We start from the raw sequence: 17,182 nt of genomic DNA, 5'->3' as shown, positions 1-17,182 counted from the left end.
ACGGGTATCTTCTTTCTAGGATTTGCTAGGAATATAGAATAGACTGCAGCAGTCAGTGGCTGATTGTATTGTAATGTCAAGACAGCCATATTATTATTTGCATTTTTATCTTTTCCTAAAAACAACTGAGAGATTACATAAATGTTATGTAGCTTAAAATTTAGATAACTTTTAAGATGAGTGGTGGGGATGGCAGAAGAAAAGGGAATAGGAAATGGCTTGAGGAGTGGAGTATCAATTTTAAGACCTAAGGCGCACCTTAAAATCTATGTACATTTTATATTTGAAGGGGTTGGGGGGCATAGTTTGCATAACTGCAGTAGAGTCACAGTTGGTGTTACATGCATGTCTGCTGGGAACTCTTTTGTCGAGCCTCTTCAAGTGTCTGCTAGGTAGTTGGCTGTGTGAACTCCTCAGTGTGAATTCTCTCTATTGTAAAAAGATAAAAAGTTTAGCTGTTCTTAGTAGTTGGTCAGTAATGTTGCTGCTTTTTTACTTTCCTGACTGTGAAGGACTTTTCTGGGAATTTTGTTGAATAAGATGATTACTCTGTTGTTACACTGCTACCTTTTGAGCTATTTTCTAGTGAATTCATTTCTATCTGGGGAGCTTGCTTCCTAGAATATCAAGGTCTTACTAAACTTTTCTGTGATTTTGATTCATAGGATGGTATTGGCACCTATGTATTTCTAACATCTCTGAAACTTCAGATGTGTTTGTAGAGTTTGTGTGAAACCGTCAGGAGAAAATACTTGGTGTTTGTGAAAACTTGTGCAACTTTGGGTTGTCCCCAGAAGTGGCTGTCTCTTCTGATTATTCCTCTAGAGAGGAAGTGTGTGACTTTGAAAAAATAATTTTAAGAATAATGGAAAAATGTGTAAAACTATACTTCTTGCTTTCCAAACACTTATATAGGGATAGAGCAGATTGGAAAGCAATAGCATATTTGGGTCAGTTCAAACAAAATCTAGTGTCCTACAAATTAATTTGAAGTTAATTAAATATAACAGAGTTAAACAGTAGAGTTGTGTAAAAATACTTAAAGCTTAACTGGAATGACAGAGGTTACAAGAAGATAATGGGAAATAATACGTTTTTTTAGTAAATTGATGTGAGTTTGGGATGGATTTGTTCCAACTGGCAACTGTGAGGAATTGTTCTTTATGCAATACGTGTAGTGCTTGAGGAGTTTTAATGTTACTGTGTTTGATCTCTTCTAGATGTAGATGATACCTTTACTATTTGGATTAAAAGATGTGAAGAAACACTAAATGGTAAGAAAAACCACATTTACTTGATAAGGGATTTGATGTGCCCCGTGCTTTGAAGTTGTGTCATGTTTTTCAAAGATTTACAGCTTACCTCTTACTTAGAACAAAAGAATTTATTCTTTTTTTTTTAAAATCACTTTTTCCTATCTCTTGTTTCTCTCAGAGTAGACATCCTGAACAGTTCTATACCTCAGATTTAGAGGAACATTAATATTAGGGTTTTAGTGTAATAATTAGATGTGACAGGGGAGTACCTATTTAAAGTTCAGACAATCATAATTAATTTTAACTTGTTTTCATACACAACTGCTAACTAATTTTAACTGTGGAAGCATGTGTCAGCTTGCTTTCTAAAAACAACATCAAAATAAGTTTTCAAGTCTTGCAGAATATGAAGTTGGAATGAGGTGGAAATTTGGGGATTTTAGTCCTTGATTCCATGTGGAGAGTGCCTTAGGTGCTAATTGCTGCTGTGGTGTCTTACCTATGGTAGTCAATGAGTGTGAGTATAGCTTCCTTCCATACCTTCCTATGGAATGACACCCCTGACAATTAACTCATCCACAGTGCTTAAGCTGCCTGTGGATTTTAATGAGATATAACGCAATAACTGATGTCGTTTTTTCCTCCACCTGTTGTGACTTTCCCTCCTCTTTGTGGTGCACACTGGAGAATGGGACAGTAGAACAAGTTCATGTCAACCTGTTGACTAAAAAGCCAATAGAGTAGAACCTTTTTGTGTTGTATAGGAATGAACAGATTTCTGCTTTGTGATACATTTTTGCCAGGTTTATTTTTATTTGGAGAAATTGTGTAAGTGATTGGCAAGCACGGTCTTATTTGCAAAGAATTATCTTGGGTGACAATTTTCTCTGCCCTCTCAAGGAAAGAGGTTATAATACACGTTTTTCTGTAATGTCAGAATTACTCTTTGCAGTGTTTTGTCTGGTTCAACTCAGTTGTCCTGTTTTCTTTTGAATATTCATTCATGTCTTGTCTTTTTTGAGCCATTTTCTTAATTCTCTGATACACCAGCGAAAAAAAAATCCCAACAAAAGAACAACTCAGATTTCTTAATTACAAATGAATATTCTTTTTTTGTTAATCTTTATCTCTTTTTAGCAGTATGCATTATAAAGAAGCAAAGGGAGAGGTTTTTTTTTTTCAAACTTATTTAGTCTGAAATATTTTAGGAAAAAATATTTAGAAGAGGAGATACTGAGCTATAGTTTAGATCCAAGTATTACAGTATATTTAAGGTCATGTGAGTGAATTTCTCTGCCAAGCTTCCATCTCATTCCCCAGGTGGGTTTGCCTTGCACAGATACAGATTTGAGGGGAACTTTGTGCTATTCCTAGGGATGGATGATAAACCTAGTACAGACTTGTGGGAAGTGATTTTTAAAACTTTGGTTTGCCATGGTGTTGCTTTCATTAAAAAAGGTCTGTATATGTTTCTGATAAGCAAGGGAAAGTAATGGAAAGTTTGTTCCTTCTGTTAATCGGAACATGCTTTCTGTTACAGTTGTTCCTTTGGACAAGTTGCTGATTGAAATCTGATTAAAAAGTAGTGTGTCATAAAAGCAAAATACTAGAGGTAGAACTGGCATGTTTTTGACTTCTACTGTTGAGACTGGAATAAATGCGGAATGTCTGGAGTAACTGAAGAAAGCTAGAATAAGTATATGCCTTGTAAGTTCAATATGTCTTTTTCTGAAAGTGCAACTTTTTTCTTTCTACAGCATCACAGACAGAAGTGGTAAGATGTTTTCCTTAATATGTTTACTGTTTCAATTTCTTTGTTAAGCTAGAGCATACTTTTAGGCTTCAGAGAGTTCTTACAACTTTCAGGCTTTAAAAATAATCTCTTCTATTGCATGCAATTCTGAAGGATTTAACTTTCCTTCTAAACGTGTTCTTTTATTTGAGACCAAGGTTGCAAAATTTGAACCCTGGCAACTCCTAGGAATGGCATACAAATATGGCAGTTACTCTGCACTCATTGAAGTAAATTTTAAGTTTCTGGCTTGCAGTCTGTGGCCTAATTTACAAATTAACCAGCTCATGTTGTCAATACTAACTTGCTTGTGACTGCTAGAAGGTAACTTTTTTTTTTTCCAGTAGCTTGCAAGTGGTTTGTGGAGACTTTTTTCTGCTGTAATTTGTGCAGCTTTCAGTTTCCTTTTTTTATTGGAAGTCTTTAGAAGAAATGTTGAAATTGATGCAACCCCCCCCCCCCTTTTTTTTTTCTTGAGACAAAAAAATGGGAATTTGCGTTGGATGTTCTGCTCCCTCTTTCACAGTTACTTCCATTTTAAGAATAGGGTAGAGGAGGAAAGTGTACAGAAAACGTGGTGGGTGTAATGTAAAGACAGATCTTACAGTTAAAAGGTTTTTATGTTTAAAAGTTATATCCTGAGTTCTCAGATCTATTTCAGGTTTCCTTCATGACTTGTAGAGTAGCAACATAGCCACTGTATGTCTCTCAGGTGTACTTCGTATCCAGGAAGAAAATGAGTTAAAGCAGAACTTACTGCTATCTATAAAATGTCTGACCAATACATTCTAAGTCACAGACTGACATATTTAATGTAAATTGCAACTTTTTAATTCTTAATCTGGCATAAATGGCTAGGAGAACAGTGAAGAGCTTCACCTGTAAGTTAATGCTCATACATAAATCAAGAAAAGGGGAGCAATCAGTATGAAAATGATTTGTGTCTTTGAAAAGTACTTCATTGTAAATTTTCACTTAACACTGTTGTAACTTTCTTTCCAATGGAATATGCTTCAACTAGAATACACAGCAGCAACCTCTGCCACCAAAGATCAAGTAAGTTGACTTTAGCTTTACTGTGAGAATTAAAATAATTGACATATAGCTGTTCTTTGACTGGGGGATTGGAGAAGCAAGATAATGACTGTAGAAATTCTTTTTGGGTAACTTTAAAAAGTGGCAGTCTAACTGAAGTGTTTCTTGGTGTCATCATTTTTGTTCAGACTGAATTGTACTTTCAGGAGATTATGCCTCGCTGGGAGAGTGGGGAATGGAATAAGCATTCTGACTTCTGTTTCTAATTCTCATGCTGAGCTTAATTAAAAGAATGCCCCATTGTGCCTAGTATAGGTAATGTTTCTGAGATTCTTTTAAGATCCTGAACTAAAAAGGTGCTATTTAATTTATAGAAGGCAAACAATATTATGAATTAGTCAAGAAAGTGACCTAATTTTGGTATGCTTCTTGATTAAAAAAGATTCTTTGTTCTTTAACTACTTATCTTGCCAATTCTGCAACTGCTCTTTTAGAGGAAGAAATCTAATTTTGTATGTCTTCTCTCTCCCATTAAACTACACAATGTACTGTATATCTCTCAGTTTTTCCTTTTTTTTTTTTTGTTTTGTTTTAGATATGACTGGTACCAAACAGAATCTCAAGTAATTGTGACTATAATGATCAAGAATGCACAGAAGGATGATGTCAGTGTGCAGTTCTTGGAGAAAGAGGTGATCTGTATTGGTTATTGATATGCATCCCTAGATTCCTTAAAATGTAGTAATTAAACCAGTGAACATTATCTGCTCCAATAGCATGAAAAGAATGGCACAGGTGGTCTTCAGTCTGAGAGGTTTTTTTGTACAGTTATGCTGTATATGTGCGTATGCCCAATCAAGTGAACCGGCGTCTATTGCCACAGCAGTGTCCATAGGATTTATACACAAGCGGTAGTGTGGTGTGCATGCTGCAAAGGGAACATCTGTTTTTCAGCTGCTTGTGTGTTTGGAAGGATGGGGGAAGAAATGATCTGGACTTAAAATGTTTGAGTATGCATGCATCTGGTGTAGGAACAGAGAGAGACAAGGTATTCTAAAAACAGCTCTGAGTAAGTAGTATCTTGCTTTAGGACAATTATAGAAAAAGAACGAAGGTTGGTTGTTGGGTTTTTCTTGCTTTTAGCATCATTAAAATTGTTAATGGCAGCAAAGTATATATTTCAAGGAAGTGCAGTAATCTATTGTAATGCCATATGTGGTACCAATGACGTTCATGTTTAATTTAGCTGAGAGTATTGAAGAGTTAGGTTCTTAGTTGAGAATAAGTTGATACTTCACAAACTACCAGAAGTACTTGGTTGTTACTGTCTGCTTTAGATTGTTAAAAGTGCGTGAGTGCTTGCCACGTAGTCTGCGTGTACTAGAAAGGAAGTTGCAAATTGTTTTCATATTCCATTATTAATGTGTTGATAGTTCATTTGCCATATAATTCTTTCCCCAAAGAATGCAGATCAAGCTGACAAGATAATAGGCTTTTTGAGTACTTGCTGGCTAAGAATTGAAATCTCCTGCTCATTTTCTAGTATACTTTAGAAACACCTTGTTCAATAATGCAGTAATGTAATGGCGTCATCTGAAATTCTGACACCTGATGCTTTTAAGTGCCCTAGAGAAGGGTCATTAATTTAATCACTTAATCTTGGTGCCAAATGACAATCCTTTACTTGGAAATGGAAAACTGCTCTCAAAGATGACCAGAGATGTGTTTTCAACTGTTAACAGATGAATGCATCAGTGAGACTTCCATCAGGTGAAGACTACAACTTAAAGCTTGTTCTTCTTCATTCTATAGTGCCAGAGCAAAGTACATTTAAAGTGCTTTCAACAAAGGTAAGCTTCTTAAAGTGTAAATTACTTCTTTCACCGTTCCTGATGTTGAAAACGTTTCTGCTCTATTGTCTTGTCTCTCTGCAACAGTCATAATATCTTGCTTTTCATATAGAAATGCTTTTTCTTTCTTCAGGGTGCCTTTCAGCCAGTGGGAGGCTTTCTAAACTTTTGCAAGTATCAGAAATAGTAATACGCTGGTACTTATTGAAGTGCAAATGACGGTTATGTTGAGGACACTTTTACTTGTTGCTGTAGAAAGATGACTGTGGTCTTCACTCTTAAAATTCAGGTGTTAGGAAAGTATTAACACCTTTCTGCTAAACTTTTAGGACCTTTGTGAAACATTGTTATCTTTGTGTGCCCAAGAAATAAAAGATTTCAATGTTGAAATAATTCTTTACCCTTTCATGACTTCTTGCTGTTAAAGGTTAGCTGTATGGTTAACTGTTCTTGGCTTTTCAAGAGAGTGTATTCTGCACTGTTCCTGGAAATAGTACTTTCTTGGAGACACTTGAAAATCGCATGGCATGAGAGAGAATGCTTCTGTCTCAACATTTTGTTTCTTCTATGTTACAGGTATAGAAAAATAAGAAACTGAATGTGGTCTGGCATAGCATATTGTTGGTATAATGCGTAGACAGACATATGCTTTGTCCATAGAGCCAAGTCTGAATCTCTGAAGCAGGATTGTGTTGTTGATGCTTTCCTTGTATTTCAGCGGTGTTTCTGCAGAGCTTTTGGAAATTCCTTTGTGTTCTCAGGTTCCATTTTATCTGTTCCCTTCTCAGAAAGGTACCTATAATAGTTCTTGCATCATTTCAGGGAAGAGGGACTTCAAGATGAGATGAGAGGATTACCATAGAACGTTGGTCTTGTTTTTCCACTCCTCGCACTAAGGAAGCTGGGCAGGTTATGTGATTTGAGTCACATGAGCTCTCATGCTGTGGGAGATAAGCAGAGTGCTTAAAGCATGTAGAAAATCTGCTAGTCCATTAGTATTTACATAAATTTGAGTGGAATGGGCAAAGACCTTGTCAAGAGGGGTAACGTGAGGTCCTATTTGCTTTATGTTCCTATCTAGCTTGTGTTACATTTTTCATTTGTCTTGAAGTTTACCATTACTTTTATGAAGCATCTGCTTGCTACTGAGCACTGTTGAAATGAACTTGACTTTGTCTTTCTACGCTACCATCTCTAGTAAATCTCTGAAATAATTTCTAGTAGTCTAGAGCCTGGTTTAGATTGAGGTTCCTAAAGTGGTGTGAAAGCTTTAGTTATGTTCAGGCAGTGTCTGAATTGTAAATATTTTGCATTAATTTTCAAATGTTACTGTTCCTGTATAATTGTGAGAGAATGTTCTTGAGACGAAATGGGATAAGAGAGAACACAGGAGGTGTTCTAACACCAGAAGTCAGTGCTTCAACATGTTCTTCCTTTGCCAGAAAAGAATATAGTGTAAAGACGTCTGTGAAGAAATACAATTTAAATGATGCCCCAGCTAATTCCGGTACCGACCAGCAGATGGAGTCTGGCTGAAGTAAAAAAATTAAAAGCGGGTCTATGTTAAGCTTGCAAAGACTTCTTTAAAGGCTTAGAATATTTTACTTTGAAAAACATTAAGGGAATGATACAGCCTTAGTGTTTGAATACTAGAAATTCAGATCTCTTTTCATAAGTTTCGCGTATGTACTTTGTTCTTACGAGCAGTATGGAAAATGCGCAGTTATTACTTTGAATAAACTATCTTAGAACTTCTCAAACCCCTTACAAATTAATTTGTACCATTTACATGAAGACCTTTTGTAAAGACTTGGAAAGAAAGATATAATCTCATTATCTTCCGAATTATATGAACCTTTTGCTACACACTCCTAAAGAAACTGTGTTTTCATGGGATAGGAACAGATCTGTTCTTGTGGATTAATAATTTCAAATAAGAATAACTGCATGTGTTCACACTGCTTTATTTTGTATTGCTGCGTTGAACATGTGAGCGACGCTGCCATTAGCATTGTGTAGTCTTCACTGGGCAACAAAGAGTCTGGTCTTTCTTTTCCAGTTGTATGAGGAAATATATGAGGAAACAGAGTGGAATGTATGGACAGGCTATGTGGTGGATAGTTCGTGTTTCCCATGAACTTCATAAAACTAACAAATGTAATGGACAGAGGATGAAACAACAGAACTGGCAGATAGTAGAACAATCCTGCGTGTTTTGGTAGCTAAGAGAAGCCGGAGAGGGATTTCTCAATACTGCTTGAAATTCAGCATCGCTTGACAAATGCAAAGGAATAAAGGTAAAGATGCAAATTCAGGAGGAAAAAATAGCCTTAATGGTATTTGCAGAATTACAGATTCTAAAATAACTGCAAAGAGTAGACAGAACTTACAGACTCTGGGATTGTTTCTTTCAGGGAATGTTAACAGTGGTAAAAAATGCAATTGATACCTTAAGAATTGTTTCTTTCCTAGCAATGAAATAAAAATTATACCTTTCAATAAATCCATGCTGTGTCTAGCTCTGAGATACAAAGTCTCTGGAAAAGAACAGAACTAGCAAATGGTACAGAGGTAGCATACATAGATGTTTGGAGGTGTTTGGTTTCTGTATGAGCAGAAGTAAATTAGCATTCATAATCTGCAGACTTTTGACTTCAAGCTGTGAGCTAGAAGAGGTAAAATACTTAATGCCGATGCAAGAACAGCATAATGTGGGTGAAGTCCAGTTTTGAGATAAAATCTTCATCTCTTTCTTTATTCATCCTAGTATTGTATATTCTCTAATTGTCAACAGTTTTACGGATGATACAGATGGCCTTTATAGTGGCTGTATGTATTCCTGCCATGCTTGGAGCCATTTTTTTACCTAATTCAAAAGCTTATTTGCTCTTTAATAGATATCACTACTTGCAAATTCAGCTTTGAGTTGATTATGTTTCCTGTTCACATTTAGTTGTGAGTTCCTTAGAATTACCGGGTGTTGTTCAGCATATAATTCTGATGATCTAAGGCCTCAACTTGATGTTCATGTGAGAAAATGCTGAATACAACTGTATTAATTGCCATATATGCATAGCATTTTTTTCTTGTACATGAGCAGCATAGCTGATAGATCATAACTAGCATAACTAGATCAATTGACATTATTGGCTATACTCCTCATCTGTCAGAGGTGTCTGACTGTAGTAGTCTGATCAAGCAAAAAGTAACAGCAGCTCCAAAAAGCACCATATAAATTTGAGATTTTTGTCTTCCAAGTGGAAGCTGATCTGGTCTTTGTATGTAGCATGACTTTGTACACAATAGGTAGGATTTTGTGTATTTTGGTGGTCATCCTCAATTGTGTTCAGGTGTCAGCTGAAGTTAGGGAAAAACTGTGCCACACTGAAAACTGCATGTTGCATGCAGCATTTAACAGTAGGAAGGTAGGTACCCTTTAGTGGTGCTACTTGGTTTTTTACTTCTTTCCAGAAGAGGGAGCCAAAATGTAAAAGCTGGACCAAGTTTGCTCTTCGGTAGTTGCCTGCGTGCAGTTATCCGGTAGCTCAGTTTGCATAATATCATCGTGCTCCCTTCATAAAAGGAAAAAGGCATAAAAACTTAAAATGAGTGACTAAATATGTTTAAGGCAAAACTAGCTGATCTGTCTCTGGCCAGAAAATAAGGCAGGAAAGTAGAAATGCACAAATATTGTAAGGATTTCTATTGTTCTGAAACAGTTCTTTGTGCAGAATCAGCCTAGCTTTCTTTTCCCTCTTTTGTTCAGTCTATCAGTCAGTGTATTTGGGATTCCAGGGCAATATTCTGCCATGTTCTGTTGGAAACTTGTGTAACGTGAGCAGTTTTTCTAGGTCTTCTGTTGTGTTCTAGGTGATGCTCAGGTTTTTCTTCTCCTTAGACCTAGAAGAGGAGAGTGAGGATGACTATGTGCTTTTAGCAGGTATGCTTATGAACTTGAAGGAAACTTGAGCTAGTGTTTTCTCTTTTTCTTCCCCTCTGCTCTTGCATCTACAAATAGTCAGGGGACAATTACTGTGAGTTTTGAGTTTTTAGTGGTTTGGGCTTTTTGCAAGCAATGACTTACAGCAATTTAGAGCCATTTGAAAAAGTGGTAAAAAGTGGTTTCTTTACACCAGAACTGTCCTTTAGTTAGATATCAAAGTTGTGCTGCAAACTGGGGGGAGGTGTTAGAAATCCTCAGCCTCTTTTACAGTTGACATTTGTTAGTTAATAGACATGTCTGAGGTAGAAGCACACTCTCAGCAGCTTCATGCCAAGAATATGGTAGTGTGCATCAGTGGAATGTTTCTTTTCCTCAAACCAACATTTTGCCTTGCAAACTCTGAAATACTCTGTGCAGCTTACTGGAAAAGCACACCGATGCCTGTTGCTAAATGTAAAGGAAAAGGCAAAGAGTGAAACTGTTTCACATACTCTTGGACTGTCATCAGAGCTTCTATTCAGAGGTAAATGTACACAAATAGATAAACAGAGGAACAGATTTATTTTAACTGAAGTTGGTTCTTACCATTGCAGTCCGATCCTTAAAAGATACTTTCTCGTTTGGGGTATTTTCATGAAATTGCTTGCAGACACTTGAATGCAGACTTCCCTGCTCTCCTGTACTTGTTTTCTCTATGAGGCTTTCGTGCAGATTCATATCTCCCATATATATTCTTGAGCGCTTTCTGTAAATTATAAACTGATATTTAAGATAAGTGTTGGATGCTTCTCTGAAATTTCTTGCATCTCTTTAGGTAGGGCTAGTTGGAGCAATTTCCTGGCTAGACCATAAAGAAACCTTCCCAATGATTGGCATGATATTTACTTGGCTCAAAATAAGTTTGAGGTTTTTTTTTTCTTCTTCTTTATGAATGCAGATGGTGTGGAGCAGATTTAAACTTGTTAATACTCTGAAAACTATGTTTTAAACAAGCATGTAAGTTAGTGCCCATGCTTTATATAAATACATAAGGGAAAACTAGGCATAAGGGTTTTTCTCTGTCTTGATAGAAGATGGATTTAAGAAGTATTGGAATAGTGATGGTTTACATTGAGGATGCAGTGACAAAAAGCTTTAGGATACCTAAATGATCTGTATTGATAGCTCCTTTAAAATTTAAAATTTTAACAAGGGGTTGCTGTGTAATATCAATGTGGTGGAAACTTTGACCTTTTTGCACTCAGTTCTCCATAGTACATAGCTGGCAAAGAAACTGAAAGGTGCACACTAAATCCCTTCTGTTGCAATATATTCACCGCAGGATAAATTTCTTAATTATCATTTATTTGTGATAACACTGTAGTTATTTTCATATCAGTGTATTTTGTTTAAAGTTACGGACCAAAGATCTTGGAATTCACAATATAAGCAATGTATAAAAGGTCTTTGAATAACTAGGATACCAAAACCGTATGTGCGTATAATCTTAGAGGTAAGTTTGAATAGGTCATACATTTTTAGAAGACAGTGCTGTTTTGTCCTACCCTTAAATTTAGGTAACAAAATACATGAGATGATTGCAAAATGACAACTCTAAACACTTAAAATTTACAACTCAGACAAGGCAGTCAGAAGTTCAGTAAATAACTAAGCAGTTGACTGGAAACCCTGAATTCTCATTTTTGTGTGTTTGATGTAGCAAAACATCAGAATTTAAAAGGGCATTTTTTGATGCTTCTTCAAATGAATGGCTGAACTACTGCTTAAGCTTTGCCAGTTCTGATTTCCTTCATCCATCTGATCAGAGCTTGACACAAATTTGCCAGTGGTAGGTGAACTTCCCCTTAGCATGGACTGTAAAATACAGACCACAACAGAAATTAGAAGAAAATTCTTGTAACTTGTCAGTGTACACCAGAATCTTCTTTTAGAGAGGAAGATAAAAACTCTTTCTCTTTTAATGTTTCTCAGTTAAACTGGCAATGTCTGTCCCAGAACGTTAGTTCAAGTGAAATCTAGTTCATCAGAGGTTTGGGCTTTTTAACAGTAAGCTTCTGCCTAGAAAATTAATGTTGGCTAACTAGCAATGTGTTTATCTGTAGCTAAGGGGAGAAATTCTTTCTTAAAACTAGATTAAATGCTCTTTTATGCCAGTCATCTTAAAGTAAGGGGGTTTTGTGTTCTTATACTGCCAATGAAATAGTTTAGAATAGCTTCTGAGAGTAATTCTGTGGCATCTTTTCTGATAGCTAGCACTTAGATTAAATTGCAAACAAACTTGTCTAAATCTCTGATAGATTTTTAAAAAATCAATTACTTTTATGACTAGAAAATTCTGTCAGTAGAATCTTCTCTGTATCCTTTCACTGTGGATGGGGTTTCTTCTAGACAATGAATCCCCATTTGACCCTCTTCTCAGGGGTAGGTTTCTCTCAAGACAGTATTTCAGACAAGTAGTGCATGAATTACTCTGTCAAAATTCCATGTTTCTTTTTTTTTTTTTTTTTTTTTTTTGCTTTGCTTACTTTGGGCCCCAAATACCAGGAACTTAAAAATTACAACAGAAAGTAGATTATTTCTGTGTTGGAACTTCTCGTACAACCGGAGTACTGTGTCCAGTTTTGGGCTTCCCAATGCAAGAAATGCACTAACGTAGTGGAGCAAGTCCTAGTGGAGGGCTGGTGAGATGGCTGCATGGCATGAGCTACAAGGAGAGGCTGAGGAATTAGGCTTGTCCTTAAGTGGCATGCAAAGCAGTTAATTTGCAATGAAATTTACCTGTCTTTTATTCTAAAGTTGGCATGAGGCACACAGGCATACGTTTTATGAAATATAGATGTTAAATCAAAGTAGTTGGTGAAGTGTTGATGTATTTCTCTTGCCTGAGTGCTGAATTTTTTTCAAAGGAGAGGAAAAAGCTAACAGTACTTGTGTGTTAGATACGATACAAATGTCCGTACTGATACGTTACTTTTCTGTGTGATAGCTATCAGTATCTGCTTTAAAATGTTCATTAAAATGCATTTATTGCCGTTTGTGCACATAATTGGGACTCGCAAAGTTGTTTCTCTTTAGATCAAATAAAGCTCTCAAGTTGAAGAAATATGCGCCTTCACAAGCAGAATTTTATAGCTTTATATTTTTGGAAAATGTGGTTGTATAATGGTATGAAGCTAATGATTTCCCTAGTTTTACTCCTGCCTGCCACTTTGCCTAATGAGTAACTTCGATTGAAGTTGATGCAGTAGATGGGGTAGAGGTTTAATCATGTCATAAATGCATTCTGTCTCAACTCTTCAGCTGTCTGTACTTCTAGCTTGGCAGCGTTGAAATGGTTTAGATTTAAGAAATGTGCATCTTACACTGGGAATTAGTTTGTAGCATTTCCTTTTCCTTAGGGATGTTTGTCATGTAGTACTGGCTTAGGGACAGTTTCACAAGAGGAAAGTGTAAGAACTAGGAGATTAAAAAAGGAGAGGGGGATTACTGGAGCAGCAAAAGTAAAGATCTTCCTTTTTTTTTTTTCTTTCTATGTGTGGGCAGAGTACTCTGATGAATAGCCAAAGACCTTCATAAGGGCTCTTTGGGGAGGATTGTATTCTGAGAAGAAAAAAGTCCATGTTTAGTAGCTCACATCAAGCATTACATTGCATTAGAGGTCATTCTTGGTGTGGATGAAATAGTCTGGTTTTGAGATACTGAAAGATTGGTGGAAAGCCTGAAGCGTAAGGGTAAGAGGAGATAGTGAAGGAAGAAACAAACAGAAGAGAAATTGAAGAGATATAGGGTTGAGCAGTCTCAGTATCAAGCATTTACACTCTCTCTCTCTTTTTTTTTTTAAATAGAACATATGGGAGGATGCGCTAATAAGCAGAGTATAGAATCTTAAAATTAAGGCCTTCTCAACTTCAATGTGCAACTGAATTGATAATACAATTTCCTCAGGTTGAGAAGAGTTATATAAGAAGCAGAGGAAAGACAAGTTTAAATTAATACTCAGGTTTCACTTGTAACTAATTAGTACCTTTCGAAGTGGCTAATTAACCTAAATGTTTGACTCATGAGATCCAAATTCATTGGGGGGTGGGAATCAAACCCAAAAAACTGCTGGTTCTGGCACTCAGGGAACTACTTGTCTTATATGTAGATACACAAATATTTTTGGCTTCCTTAAGCTAATTGCAGAGCATTAGATTTATGAGTGTAGATGTTAAAAAATGAACTTTGTTATAGTTTCCAAAGTGTTTTTTAGAAGAGTCCAATGGAGGAAGCTTTGCTGACTTCTTTTATTTTACTGAAGACTAATTACTGGCACAGTTTGAATGCTGTTTCTGCATAGTTTCGACAGAAATCTCTGCGTCCTTACAGATTGCAATATTAAACTCTGGAATACAGGCCTTCTTTAGGTACAGTAGTTTGAGCAACTAGAGTAATACAATATTTTAATTTTATTTGATTATTTTTGGTTTTGTGACTGTGACTTTCACTATTTTAAAAACTGATACTCTGATGCTTAATTTGTGACTTGTAAAGTTGCTAAAAACATTGTAAATCCAACAGACGGGGAGTGGGAAGTCAAATACATGTGGTTGTTGGACTTACGAACTTACTGAAACTCTCCCCTGCCTTGAAGGGCATTCCATGCCTCATGTCTTAAACTTTTTGTTGTTCTCAGTACAAGTTAGTGGTGGAAAATAAGTATTTAAACTTGTCTAGGGAAACGGTAGCTTCCCCAGGGGTAAAAGAAAAAAGGAAAAAAAAAAGGGGGGGGGGGTGGAGAAGCAGTTATAATTGAGTATTCTGGTTCTTAAAATGCAGCATGACTGCAAACATGGAAGCTTTGAAACTTAAATGAGCTCATTTCTTTATTTTTAGAAGGTATCTTGGTCTATTGCTTACCAGTGACTGATTTGAAGAATGGATTAGATGAAGTTCAAATTTCAGATCAACATGATGCTGTGCAAGGAGCTTGCTGTTAGGATCTCTAGGGTTAGCTTTTACAGTGGCGCCTTTGTTCTTGGGTCTGCAGGGATCCCCAGGTTATAGTGGCTTTAGGTAGAACTAAGAACTCGCTTCTGCTCAGCAGTTCACAAATAAGGAACTGCTGAAGTTTAGCAAGCACTGATTTCAGTTAATTAATAGTGTCATATGAACTTTGCAACATTTTCTTAAGTGAATTTGTCCTTTGGAGTGACATTAGACAGTCCTTGTTTTTCAGACAATGTTTTGTAACTTTGTAACCCTGTAACCAACGGATAAGGTTAATTACGAAAAAACATTTCAATATGGTTGTCTAAAGGGATTATGTGTAGTTGTGAATAGGGCATGACATACTTCACTTAATTTTGTTTCTCCTATGATAATTGCAACCATATCCATTTTTAATTGCCAGTTTTGTCAATGAATACTAGACAGTTTTCTCCATAGCAGTGTTTGTTTGTTGAACCAAATTAATAGAGCTTCTGAATTTCTCCAGTGGGAGGATCTGCATAGTCCCAGGGTGTTTCTCTGGTTTGTGTACTACACATCAAATACGGAATTTTTTGGTGGTTGAAATGTAAACCTAGATAAAGTTGGATTTTGTAGTCCTTCAAAAGTGCTGTTTAATTATTAGAGCTGACTGGCAAGAAAGGGATGCTTGCAAGGTAATACCTTGGTGCCTGGCAGTGTAGAGACATCGGGACTGATTGTTACTTTTGGGATGCTATAATTTACAAAAAGAATCAAGTGAATAGTAAGCAAAAGAAAGTTAAGTGGTACTAAACAAAAGGATAAAAGTCTGATAGAAGATCTATGCAGCCACATAAGAGCTTAGCTGACATGCAACTTGGAAGTCATGTAACTTCATCTTGTAAGGTAGGTAAAATTTGCTAAAGTATAGGCTTTATATTTGTCCTGGTTTCAGCTGGGATAGAGTTAACTGTCTTCCTAGTAGCTGGTACAGTGCTATGTTTTGAGTTCAGTATGTGAAGAATGTTGATAACACTGATGTTTTCAGTTGTTGCTCAGTAGTGTTTAGACTAATGTCAAGGATTTTTCAGCTTCTCATGCCCAGCCAGTGAGAAAGCTGGAGGGGCACAAGAAGTTGGCACAGGACACAGCCAGGGCACCTGACCCAAACTGGCCAACGGTGTATTCCATACCATGTGACGTCCCATCCAGTTTAGGAACGGGGAAGTGGGGGGGGGGCAGGGATTCACCGCTCGGGGACTGGCTGGGTGTCGGTCGGCGGGTGGTGAGCAATTGCACTGTGCATCATTTGTACATTCCAATCCTTTCATTATTGCTGTTGTCATTTTATTAGTGTTATCATTATCATTATTAGTTTCTTCTTTTCTGTTCTATTAAACCGTTCTTATCTCAACCCACGGGTTTTGCTTCTTTTCCCGATTTTCTCCCCCATCCCACTGAGTGGGGGGGAGTGAGTGAGCGGCTGCGTGGTGTTTAGTTGCTGGCTGGGGTTAAACCACGACAGTCCTTTTTGGCGCCCAACGTGGGGCACGAAGGGTTGAGATAACGACAAACCTGACCAGAGCTTGTTAAAACAAATTTGTTATAAGCATTCATTATATCGGTCTAATAGTCGCTGGTCATTATGTTGATTTATGTGTTCTTAGAGTTGTTGCTCTGGTTTTTAAAGTTCTGTTATGTATCACCTCGCTTGCTGTATGTAGTCCCTCTTCTGCTGCTTATCATCCGTGGGAGGTGGATTAAGGTTTTCGCTTTGATGTATTGTATAACACTGGTTTATGGTATGATAAAGTCGTCAGCTGTGGGATTAATCCGGTACTTGCACCCAGCATTGTCACCTTTATACTGTGGAAGCCATCTGTGGGAAACTATTAATAATTATACCATTTACCTTTCCTCCTTGGAAAACCAGTCTATGGGTGGGATACCTTTCTTCCCCTCTCCTTTCTCCTTCAGTCCAGTTACAATGGTGTTTGAGAATTTTGAAAAATTTGAATACTCTTGGGATGTTGGGACCAGCACGGTCCTAGCCCTACTGCTAGGAATTAGCATGCTTCTGAATGTGGTCCAGCTCTCGTTTAAGGTTAAACAACTATTTAAGAAAATCACCCAGAGATCTGCCCCAAGGCTGGATAATTATGAGTGGCAGGGTGTGTGGGGTAGTATGGGCAAGTACCTAGAAAAGTGGGCACCTCCAATGTTTTGGAAATTCACCCCTGAACAAGTGCAGAATCCAGAAGAACTAGTAAAATATTTGGAAAAGGTATGCTGTCACCCCGGCAGCTCCAGAGAGATACAAATTACTGCAACGTGCTGGGGCCTGGCCCATGCCTAT

At 37.0% G+C, this 17,182-nt stretch overlaps 1 protein-coding gene across 2 annotated transcripts in view; it reads left to right on the top strand.

Annotated features, from left to right (window-relative positions):
- Positions 1-17,182, top strand: part of SUGT1 (SGT1 homolog, MIS12 kinetochore complex assembly cochaperone) — a 33,848-nt gene that overhangs the window by 8,564 nt on the left and 8,102 nt on the right. For both annotated transcript variants that reach the window (XM_052786035.1, XM_052786036.1), the window contains 5 exons: positions 1,221-1,274; positions 3,014-3,030; positions 4,070-4,104; positions 4,679-4,775; positions 5,826-5,933. In XM_052786035.1, the coding sequence (XP_052641995.1) occupies positions 1,221-1,274; positions 3,014-3,030; positions 4,070-4,104; positions 4,679-4,775; positions 5,826-5,933 (311 nt within the window). The remainder of the gene's footprint in view (positions 1-1,220; positions 1,275-3,013; positions 3,031-4,069; positions 4,105-4,678; positions 4,776-5,825; positions 5,934-17,182) is intronic.

Source organism: Harpia harpyja, chromosome 4, assembly GCF_026419915.1.
Source record: "Harpia harpyja isolate bHarHar1 chromosome 4, bHarHar1 primary haplotype, whole genome shotgun sequence".
In the NCBI taxonomy this organism is placed as follows: Eukaryota; Metazoa; Chordata; class Aves; order Accipitriformes; family Accipitridae; genus Harpia; species Harpia harpyja.
The sequence above is the reverse complement of the archived record's forward strand: the minus strand, read 5'-3'. Positions and strand labels throughout refer to the sequence as shown.